Source organism: Elephantulus edwardii, unplaced genomic scaffold, assembly GCF_000299155.1.
Source record: "Elephantulus edwardii isolate Elephantulus edwardi_28Jun2011 unplaced genomic scaffold, EleEdw1.0 scaffold00017, whole genome shotgun sequence".
Classification (NCBI taxonomy): Eukaryota; Metazoa; Chordata; class Mammalia; order Macroscelidea; family Macroscelididae; genus Elephantulus; species Elephantulus edwardii.
The window spans coordinates 22958941-22970972 of NW_006399767.1; the positions used below are offsets into that span (position 1 = coordinate 22958941).

Consider the following 12032-nt stretch of genomic DNA (forward strand, 5'->3'; position numbering starts at 1 on the left):
TGGGTAGTTGAACTAATCCACGTAAAGTGCTTATTGCTGTGCCTGGCATGCAGTAAGACGGTCCATAAACTTAGCTTTAGGAACCATTTCATTCATTTTTTGTGGCTTCCATGGTACCTCTGATATAGCAGATGCTCAGTAAACATTTGCTGACATGCTCTGTGCCTTTTGACCTACTGATCCTTTGTGTGCCCTACAAAAGCATGCCCCACATAATTACCATTCTTACTAATATCAGCCAGAAAAACCCAAAACAAGGAGACTCCTAAGATCCCAAGTTCTAGAAATTCATGGGAGATGAAAAAAGGAGCAGATGGAGGAGGAAATACACTGTTTATTTACAATTCTTTCACTTTATCCACAATTTCCCATACAAACATAAAAACTAAAAAAATAAAACCACCACTTGGGAACACAAGTGTCTTTCTTTAATTAGTCCAGGTGAGGGAGGGTCAGGAGAAGCCCTCTCACTCTGTGAAGGGAACCACTGAGGCACACCAAAGGGAGAAGGGAAAAGGTGAGGGAGAATGCCTGAGAGACAGCTCCAGATGAGAGACGCAGCGCACACCAACAGGGCGGGGCATCATTGGCAAAGAGGCTCATGGTGTCATCCGCTGGGGACACTGCTCAGCTTCCCAAGAGGATGACAGCTGTTTGCCACCACTCCCACCACCCCTCCAGTATCCAACGCCAAAAAGCTGAACCGAAGTCACAGGTCTCATGAGCTGTGTAGGGCGTTATGGTGACAATGGGGTACAAAGAATGTCTCGCTCTGAGAAGGGGCCCAGACCAAGGGACACACAGGAAACGGATTTCCTTGGCACTGAGAAGTCAGTCACAGCTTCTATCCTGCATCAAATGCTGACTTAAAAAAAAAATGGAAAGACAAAAGCCCTCTCCAAACTCTGGGAAAAGGGAGAGGATAAAATTATGCAGAAAGGGTTTCTGCCTCTCCTGGAATCCCCTCTCTGGGAGGCTGCTGGGGTACAGGGTGGGGAGCTGTGTTCCCATCCTCTTCCACTTCGCATGGAGAGGGAACAGGGCAGGTGCCTCTGAGAGGCTCAGGGAGGAGTGGTAGGAAAGGGTGAGAGGAGAAAACTCTAAGACACGGAGGCTTGAACAGCTGCCACTGCTTTTAACAGCAATTCCATCTGCCCAGCCATTCTGACTCCAGCAGCTGCCCACCTGTTCACTCCCCTCACAGAAGGGTGCCCACAGAGCAGCCTGGAGTTACTGGAGCTGCTGGCCTGGTGACTTCACCTGTGCTAGTGACCTACATTGCCTTCCCATGTTGATGCACATTATAAATATAAAACCATATCTGCTACAAAGGACACAGATTTATACATCTTTCCTCATATACATAATAACACAATTTACACATAATATCTTGGAGTGGGTCATTATGGAAGAAGGGTGTGGAGAGGTAAAAAAAAAACAACCCTGCCACCTCCCCTGCCCTGATCCTTCCCAAGTGACACTTGGATTCCTGGTCACTTTGATACCTGGTCACTAGGGCCTTTTCTCAGATGGGTTTTGTGGGGCCAGTCTGGACACAGAAATTCGGAAACACACTGAAATGGTGATAGGTGTGTACATGTGCATACACACACACACACAAACGTATGATGAGAAAAGAAAAAAATTAATAAAATTCCCAGCCCTTGGTGGGGAGGCCTCTTCCCAGCGCTATCAGTGTTAGGACCTCCTCCATCTGACAGCAGTAGTCTTGGAAAGCTGCCCCTCACTGGCTCAGTTGAGGGCAAAATGGGAAGGACTAGGAAAGTAGGAAGACAGGAGCAGGGTCAGGGGTCTTAAATATAAGGCGTTTTTGACCTGTGATCAACTCAAACTACGTCACTAGGAGCAGTGGTGTCGGATGGGGCTGGGAGATGAGAAGCAGCCAGTCCATGTAGGGACAATGTGAGTTGAGACCCTGAGCCTTCCCCTTCTGTTGTCCAGTTTCTGTCAGAGGGGCAGATGACGACCCTGTACCTCCTTTTCTGTCCTCTCCCAGAGCTGATCCCATCCACGTGGCATGGAAATACTGACAGTGGTCCAGGTGACACATCCAGAAACAAGGTGTGGTGGACAGGCACGCCAAAAGTTAAGACCTGGGCGGCGGGTGTGAGCTTTTTACAGCAGGAGTGGTTCCTGGCCGGGGTCCACAGCTCGCACAGGGGCCACAGTGATCAGATTGCCATCAGAGATGGGGGCAGTCTGGGTCCCGATGGGGAGACAGCACCTATCGTCGGTAGTGATTGGGAGCGTCGGCAAACATGTACTTGAGTCTGTATGCTTCTGCGAGAAGCAGCCCAATCTCTTCGTTGCCCCAGTGTATCGTAGGGAGGTTCTGTAACAGCATGAGGAGACCCTAGAACACAAGGAGAGATCTTTATTACTCCTGGATTAGAAGCAGGGAGCCAGTGGGCACGCTCTCAGAAACCCTGGGCCCTTCTCCTGGATCACACATGCCAACCAGGAGGCCTGGTCTCCCGCCTCCCAGGCTGCACACAGCCCTTAGCCTAGTTCACCTTGAGGAAGCCATGAAAAGGCCCTGCTGATTCAGTCACTCACACCTGCCTCTTCAAAGTATTAAAAAATGACAACAACAAAGAAAATATATTTATTTTATTTTATTATTTTGTGTGTGTAGCATCAAATCAGATCTGACTGGTACAGGAGGAGATTGTCCCTCCTTCTCTGGCAGAGCATCTGGTGGATTTGAACCATGCACTTCTGTGATTGCAGTGCGGCAGTGCAGCTTCTTGCCAGTAGGCCACCAGAGCTCCCCAAAAAATTTTTTTAAAAGAGAAAAAAAGAAGCACTCATCACCCAAATGCACCTCTTTTAATTTTGAAGTGTTCTTTTTCAATCTTTTCTCACATGCATATTTGTTTGTTGTGGTGGTATTGATTGCCTTCAAGTCGAGCATTACTCATAGCAACTCCATGAACAAAAGACCTAATGCCTTTCTGAAACTATTGTTGTTTCTCCAAGTTCATACTGTTTCCAGAGGCAGGTGGTTTAGGAAGTGGATGCCACTTCTGCTTCCAAAGCCGTTTTACAACTGGGAGCCCCACCAAACACTGTCCACACTGAGAAAACATTATGGCATTTCACACCCCAATGGCACAAGGTTCAGTGTCACAGCAAACACAGATAACCTCAGTATAGAAATTGGCAAAGAGTGATCTACAAAGTAGAAGAATGTTTCTCCAAAATATAACAACACTAGTCTCACTTAGTAGTAGTGGTTAAGTGATGTCAGGTTGAATATGACTCATAGTGACCCTATGGAAAAAAAGACCTGAACTCTGTTCTACAATTAACTTCATTTCTTTATCTTTATAGAGCTTCCAGAGGTATCTGGTTTAGGAAGCCACTCCTGCTTCCAAACCTCAATCAGTCTGGAAGCACCTTCAAACACTGTCCATGATGGGTAACCATTATGGTATTTGATACAACTATGGCACAGTGTTCAGCATCACAGCAACCCCAACTTATTCAGTACAGCAAATAGACAAGCTGCTGTACCACCTACAGAATTTTAAAGAGACACCCAACGAATGCTGTTGACTATGATAAACCGAGTATTCCCTCTACTAGAACAGGCAAGTGAAAGTCCAGCCAGCTGACACTCGCTTGTGGAGGGAAAGACCAATAACACAAACCCAACACACACCAACACAAGCCGCAAAACACATTTCTTTACACAGTTGTAATGGGATCTTAAAGGCTTTTAAATCATCTTTAACTCTAATTTTTCATGTTTTTCCACATGGCTTTAGAAAATGATAGCTTTCACTGTTAGCATTCCATTATGTGGCTATGCTTTAATTTATTCAACCATTTATTTCCCTTTTGTTAGATACTTAATTTGCTTCCCTTTTTAAAAAACCCCTTCCCTCTGGTAGCCTAGTGGGAAGAAGCTGCGCTGCAATCCTAAAGGCATGCAGTTTGAGGCCACCCGTTGCTCCGTGGGAGAAGGACGGGCAATCTCTTCCAGTGGATTACTGCCTCTGAAAACCCTCCAGAGGGTCAGCTATGGGTTGGTTCCGATTCGACGGTACACAACAAGCAAATCCCTGTCCTGGTCAGATGGCAATGTGTATCCTTTTTGTCTAACCCATATGGTCACTTGCAAACATTGTATTTCTCACCTATCCTGTTCTCCAAAACTTGCTCTTAACTGCCATTTAGTTTATCTCCCGTTGTTCTCTGAAACGCTCTGGTGGCTTAGTTCATAGTGTTTCACTGCTACCCCAAAGGTCACGCCTCTCTGGCAGAAAGCTACCAACAGCTCCAGGGGAGAAAAATGGGAAATCTCCTCCTGTGCAGTTTACTCTCAAACTCAACTCATAGCTGACCCTCCAGAGGTTTTTTTGGAGGCTACAGGGGCATCCACTTCCATAATGGCTTGTCTCTGGAAACCCTAGGAACCTGGAGAAAGGATGAAAGTTATATAGGTCCAGGACTTTCATTCATAGGGTCACTATGAGTCGCCTACGACTCGACAGCACTTAACAACAACAATAACAGCATAAAGTGCATAGATTTTCTTTCTCTAGCTTTGAAATCTAGCTGGAGGGTCAGGTATAAGTCAGCTCAGATGAGTGAGTAGCAAATGTGTGTTCCCAAAGTACAGTATCCAGCCAGGCCCTATTCACCCATCTTATTCTGTGCCTCCAGGGTTTAATTTATACTCTTTCTTTCCCTGGAACACCTTGTCTTTTCTCTTCCACTTATCTAAATTTTACTAGCTTTCAAGGCCCAGGTCCACTTAACTTTAAATCCCACCTCCAGAGGGAAAGCCAATTAAAGGGCCTGTTTTAAGAGTCAAAAGTGAGTGATATTTTTAGGTTCTCTCTGAGTACCATTCTCCATTTAGTTCTTCCTCTCAGCCAGGTATTCTTATTTTTATTATTATAAAATTAACAGTTGCAAGACACTAAAGGACTGTAGTCTTCAATACGGATTGAAGCTCAATATCAAGAAAACAAAGATTCTGACCACTGGGCCACTTGGCAGCATCAGTATGGATGGTGAAGAGATTGAGATAGTTAACAGTTTTCGTTTACTTGGTTCCACAGTCAACACTCTTGGTAACAGCAGCCAGGAAATCAGGAGATGAATTTCATTGGGAAAGTCAGCTGTGAGGGACCTCTCAAGAGTACTGAAGAGCAATGACGTCAGGCTGGAGACTAAGGTGCACCTGATCCAGGCTATAGTCTTTGCAATTACGTGCTATGCATCGGAGAGTTGGACAGTGAATAGGGATGATAAAAAGAAAATTGATGCCTTTGAGTTGTGGTGCTGGAGAAGAGTGTTGAATGTACCATGGACTGCTAGGAGAACAAACAGGTTTGTCCTGGAGAGGGTGAAGCCAGAATATTCCCTGGAGTCAAGGATTCTGAAACTTTGTCTCACATACTCTGGGCATGTTGCAAGGAGGGACTGGTCCTTGGAGAGGGACATCATGTTTGGGAGAGTGGAAGGACAGCGCAGGAGAGGAAGACCCTCGATGAGATGGATCAATTCTGTGAGTGAAGTGGTGGGAATGAGTGAGTTTGAGACGGTGAGGTTGGCATAGGATAGATAGGGTCGCTATGAGTCACAGATGACTCGATGGCACATAACAACAACAACAAGAAGACACTAAACCTGGAAGTTACAGAGACGGACAGGTTTAATTATATATCACTTTGAAACCTCAGTATATCAAGGCATATTAAAAAAAAAAACAACCCACAACCCCACAATACAACCAACCAACAAAACAAAGTTAAAATTATAGAAACAGAATCTGAGAAACTATTGTTAATGCTTATAAAAGACAAAAGGTTAAATCAGTCTTAAGGAGTGTCTATGTATCAGTAAGAAAAGGAGGCAAACAAATAAAAAGGACGTGCGTGTGTTGTGCCCAGAATGCCGCAGGCCCACCCATGTGCCACGGATGCTTACTTTTAATACCCTGGGTTTAGCTGATCTAAAGCACCCTCGCAGTGTTCTGTAGTTTCCAGTGCGAGAGTCTTGCACTTTGTACACTTTTTAAGGAAGTTCTTCTTTTAGTAAGAGATGTTCTGCTCAGCACGAAGCTCCTGAAGGCACACATTACAGCCACATGCTTGGGTTCTGGCCAGTGGAATGTGAGCAGACATGACAGGTGTAACTTTGTGGAGTTCTCACTAAAATACATCTCCCCTTTCCATTGTAAAAAGTGGACATAAATTGAGGAGTAGATACAGTCATCTGAGACCATAAGGTTAAAACTGTAAAGGTAGCAGAATGAAAAGGGAGATGAAGGCTGGGTCCCTGCCACCTGGAGCCTACTTGAGCCTTGGATTTCTTACATCCGGGTTATTAACTGTAGAGAAGTGCAGTGCAGATGGCTTTGTAATTAACTAGACAGGGCTATGCACATAAGGTACTTGTGGCCTACCAAGAAGACTGGATAGCCTACTAATTATACAAATAAAGCTTATAAAAACCTTATAAAGAAAGCTAATCCCAGGAAGAGGGCATGATACCACCAAGTAGAGACAGAACGTCAAAAGATGAGTTGATTTGGGAAAATCTGATGTCAGGGACCTCTCCAGAGTGCTAAAGAGCAATGATGTAAGTCTAGAGGCTAAGGTGCACCTGATCCAAGCCATGGTCTTAGCAATTACTTGTTATGCATCAGAGAGCTGGACAATGAACAAAGATGACAGAAGAAGATGCCTTTGAGTTGTGGTACTGAAGAATGCTGAATATACCATGGACTGCAAAGAGAACAAACAGGTCTGTTCTGGAGAGGGTGAAACCCTCTGATCCTTAGAGGCAAGGATTTTGAGATTCCACCTCACATACTTTGAGCATGTTGCCAGAAGGAACCAGTCCTTGGACAAGGACATCATGCTTGGAAGGGTGAAGGAACAGCGCAAAAGGAAGACCTCAGATGAGATGAACTGACACAGTAAGTGGGGTAATGAGGGTAGGTAGGTGTGTCAGAGATAGTGAGACTGGCTCAGGACATAGCAGGGTTCAGAGCTACCATGCCTAGGGTTGCTATGGGTTGTAGTCAACTACACTGCACATTAACAACAACACAACAATGAATATTCTCATTGCAAAGACTATGCTCATTGTAATCCTTTTTCCCATATGCTGATGTCCAAAAGTAGGATGCAGAGGCTTAAATAAAAATGGTGGAGAATCTCTAGGAAAAACACAATCAGGAAGGAAATGGATGATTTGTTTCTCTATATGTCCATACTTTTCTCCTTCCATAGGCTCTTTCTGGTAATCTCCAGTTAAGCACCTTTTCCCTTCACATCATTGTTAAGGAAATTCATTCAACAAGGCAACATACCCAAACTAATTATGCTATTGACTCAATCTACTCAGATGCTATCAATGCTTAAAAAAAATGCATCTGTTGTAGAAAACACAATATGCATGAAACAAAAAGAGGAAAAAACTTGACATATTTTTTTAAAAAAACCTGTTCTGAAATGTTTGTGCTCATTTTCTCAGTTATCAATTCTCCTGTGGCTTCAGTTCTGTCTTCCTCAAAGCTTATTAGACTATAATAATAAAACACATACATCACATTTGGGAGCTCTGGTGGTTCAGCAGTAAGGAATTGTGAAGCCAATCCAAAGGCACATGATTGGTTCAAATCTACCAACTGTGCTGAGGGAGATGGGCAATCTCCTCCCGTGTAATTAACTGCATCTGAAAACTCACTGGAGGGTCGGCTATGAGTTGGGTCTGACTTGAGGGAACACATTACACTATCACATATTTGTTTTTAAAACACTGTGATACTATATTTCCTCAGCGATACTATGTATTTTATAACTGTTAGCTGAAGTCATGACATGCTCATCCCCATTGTCTGTCTACTGGCCTAGATTGTACTCAAAACAGTGGCTAGCTTGGCTGTAGGTAAGTTTGTCTACCAAAAAAAACTCTGGCCTTTTAATAGTAAAAGTGCACAATATGCACTTAACATCAGTATTTTATTTTTATCCAGGAGAATGAAAACATGTCTATACAGGGATCAGCAGCTATATTTATTAACAGAAACAGTTGAAATAGGCAAAGCAATGTGTATGAATAGTCTACTTCTTCATGTTTGGAAGGTGAGTCAAAAAGACCTCATGGAGGGCCTTTGTATTAAAAAGTCAGTTATTATATTTTGAAGAACATTCTTCTAAGTGGTATAGCATTCTTCTGTCAATTTGCTGTACTGAGGTAACTGGGGGTTGCTGTGAATGTTCAACCTTGTGCCCCTGGGGTGTCAAATGCCGTAAAAGTTACTCATGGTGAACAGTGTTTGGTGGAGCTCCAAGTTTAAGACAGGCTTGGAAGTAGGACTACCATCCACTTCCTAAACAACATGCCTCTGGAAACTCTAAGAACTTTGAGAAATAACAATAGTTATAGAAAGGCTTCAAGTCTTTTGTTCATAGGGTCCCTATGAGTCCTGCTTGGCTTAACAACAACCAACAGCAACAATATACTTAAAATCACTATTCTTTTTTTTTGGATTTGAGATTTATTTGCAGATGAGTGAAAATAAATCTTGTCCTTTCTTTTAACTCTTACTAAAATCACTATTCTGAGAAGGGATCCATAGTCTTCACTAGAGAGCTGAAGGGTCATAGAAAGGTTGTTGTTATGTGCCATCGAGTTACTTGCAACTCATAGCGACCCTATGTACAACAACCCTATACCCGACTCTATCCTGTGCTAATCGTACTATCTCTGACACGCCTACCCTATTACCCCAGTTGCTGAATCAATCCATCTGATTGAGGGTCTTCTTCTCTTGTGCTGATCCTCCACCCTCCCAAGCATGATGTCCCTCTCCAAGGACTGGTTCCTCCTTACAACATGTCCAAAATATGTCAAATGAAGCTTCAGAATCTTTGCCTCCAAGGAGCAGCCTGTTCTCACCCTCTTCAGGATGAACGTGTTTGTTTTCCTAGCAATCTATGGTATATTCAATACTCTTCTCCAATACCACAGTTCAAAGGCATCAACTCTTCTTCTATCAGCTCTAGTTATTGCGTACTTTTCTGACACATGGCAAGAAATTACAAAGACCATGGCCTGAAACAGGCATCTAGACTGATATCGTTGCTCTTTAGTACTTTGGAGAGGTCTCTGACAGCAGACTTTCTCAATGCAATATGTCTTTTAATTTCCTGGCTGCTGGTACCAAGAGTGTTGATTGTGAAGCCAAGCAAACTAAAGCTGTTAATAATCTCAATCTCTTCACCATCTATCATGATGCTGCCAATTGGCCCAGTGGTAAGAATCTTTTTTCCTTGATGTTGAGTTTCAATTCATCTTTAAGGCTGCAGTCTTTGACCTTCTGCAGCAAGTGCTTCAGGGCCTCCACAGTTTCAGCAAGCAGGGCTGTGTCATCTGCATAAGGCAGATTGTTGATGAGTCCTCCTCCAATCTTGATGCCACATTTCTCCTCATATAGCCCAGCCTCCCTGATATGGATAATATCCGTATGCATACAAGGAAGTCCAGTAAATACCAATATCATTCAAATATATGCACCAACAACTAGAGCCAAAAAGAAGGAAATAGAAGATTTCTACCAACTTTTGCAGTCAGAGATCGATCGAACATGCAATCAAGATGCATTAATAATAATGAGTGACTGGAAAGCAAAAGTTGGAAACAGAGAAGAAGGATCAGATCAATAGTTGGAAAACATGGACTTGGAGACAGAAATGAAGCTGGAAATAGAATGATAGAATTTAGTACAATCAATGATTCAGTCATTGCAAATAGTTTTTATATGAAACAAACACAGGCTATACACATGGATTTTACCTGATGCTATGCATAGGATTCAGATCGATTACATCTGTGGAAAGAATCACTGGAGAAGCTCAATATCAGCTGTGAAAGCGAGGCCTGGTGCTGACTGTGGAACAGACCACCAACTATTCATATGCAAGCTCAAACTGAAGCTGAAGAAAAGAAATTAAATCCATAGGAACCAAAATTTGACCTTGAGTCTATCCCACCTGAATTTCAAAACCATCTCAGGAACAGGTTTGAGGCCCTGAAAACTAATGAGCAAAGACCAGATGAGGTGTGGGAGGATATCAAGAACATTATCCAGGAAGAATGCAGGGGTCAGTACAAAGAGAGGGGAGAAAAGACCAAGATGGATGTCAGAAAGGACTCTGAATATAGCAGTGTAGCACTGAGAAGCCAAAGCAGAGGGAAGAAACCGAGAAATTAAGAAGCTGAACAGAAGATTTCAAAGGGCAGCACAGAAGACAAATTAAAATATGATAATGAAATGTGCAAAGAGCTGAAGTAAGAAAATCAAAGGGGCCGAACTCACTCAGCATTTCTTAAGTGGAAGGAACTGAAAAACAAAGTCAAACCTTGAGTTGCAATACTTAAGGCTGCTTTGGGCAGAATATTAAATAATCTAGGAAGTATGAAAAGAAGATGGAAAGAGTATACAGAGTTACTGTATCAAAAGGAATTGGCAGACATAGAAGAATTTCATGAAACAACGTGTGAACAAGAACTATGGTGATGAAGGAAGAAGTTCAAGCTGCTCTGAAAGGATTGGCAAAAAACAAGGCCCCAGGAATTGACAGCATACCAACTGACATATTTCAATAAATAGATGCTTCCCTGAATGTATTCACCAAATTGTGCCAAGAAATCTGGAGGACAATCACCTGGCCAACTGTCTGGAAGAGATCGATATTTGTTCCCATTCCAAAGAAAGATGATCCAACGGATGTGGATATTATCAAAAAAGGTTAAGATTCTGATAACAAGAGTTAGGAAAAAAGTTGACTTCCTGATGAGGATGCTGGCAAAAAGAGACATCTTTCCCAGTTTGTGTATGTGGGAGGATGGGGTCAAGAGGGTGAAACACTAATTGATGTTTGTTGAGAATCTTTGTTTTCTTGATGTTAAGCTTCAATCTGTATTGAAGATTAGTCTTTGACCTTGTGCAGCAAAGACATCAGGTCCTCCTCAGTTTTGATGAGCAAGGCTGTGTCATGTGCATAACAAGGTTGTTGATATGTCTTCCTCCAATCCTGATACCACAATTCTCCTCATAAAGTCCAGCCTCTCGAATGATCTGTTCCACATACTGATTAAAAAGATATGGAGAAAGGACATCCTTAATGTACTCCCTTCTTGATACTCAACTTTGCAGTGTTTCTTTGCTTTGTTCAGACGTTTACTTTCCGGTACAAGTTTTGCATGAGCACAATCAAGAATTCTGGGCTTCCCATTCTTCTCAAGGTTAGCCACAATTTGTGATCCACACAGTCAAATGCCTTTGCATAGTTCCGTGAAGTTAACTACAACTCATAGCAGCTCTATGAACAACAGATCTGAACCTTGCTCTATCCTGTGCCAATCTTGAGGATTTCTAAATATGGACTCCAAGTCTTTTCGGCGTTTCCGAAGTTCGCGTGATCCTGCCCAGACCGCCATCGTTGAACCTCGCCTTTCCTGCCTCCTTGACTCTTCCCCCGAAAGCTCTGAATAAAACAGTTTGATCTCCGTCAAAAAAAAAAAAAAAAAAAATAAATAAATATGGACTCCAGTGTAAGGTCTCCTTCTGTAGGTATATCATCTGCTCTTAGCTACACCACAAATAAAAATCCTCATCATATTTGCTTTCAGAGCCAGTTTAAATGCCCAATTGTCCAAATTAACATTAATATTAAAAAATGTTAAAAATTTATTCATTGGAAAACACTCTTTCTGATTTTGTAGAAATTGTTTTCATCAGCATAAAATTCACTTCCATTTTCAACCAACTTGCTGCATGAAATAAAAAGTGCTATCCTATTTTTTTTATTGTCATCCTATTTTTTTGACACCATAGCTCATTAAGTCTCCAGCAATCCTTCTGAACCATAACGCTTCTCCTCCCTTCTGTGGAAGAAGAGCTGGTTCTGAAGGAATGGTACTTGCTTAGCCTATACCAGAACATAAGCAACAAGATCTCATGGTCCTGGACTGCAATGAAA

General features: G+C 42.6%; 1 protein-coding gene across 1 annotated transcript in view; it reads right to left on the bottom strand.

Moving 5' to 3' along the window:
* Positions 1-1194: 1194 nt before the first annotated feature.
* TBC1D22B (TBC1 domain family, member 22B) overlaps positions 1195-12032 on the bottom strand; it is a 112342-nt gene continuing 101504 nt past the window's right edge. Inside the window, exon 13 of the mRNA XM_006882026.1 lies at positions 1195-2374. Coding sequence (XP_006882088.1) covers positions 2246-2374 — 129 coding nt within the window. The 3' untranslated portion in view covers positions 1195-2245. The remainder of the gene's footprint in view (positions 2375-12032) is intronic.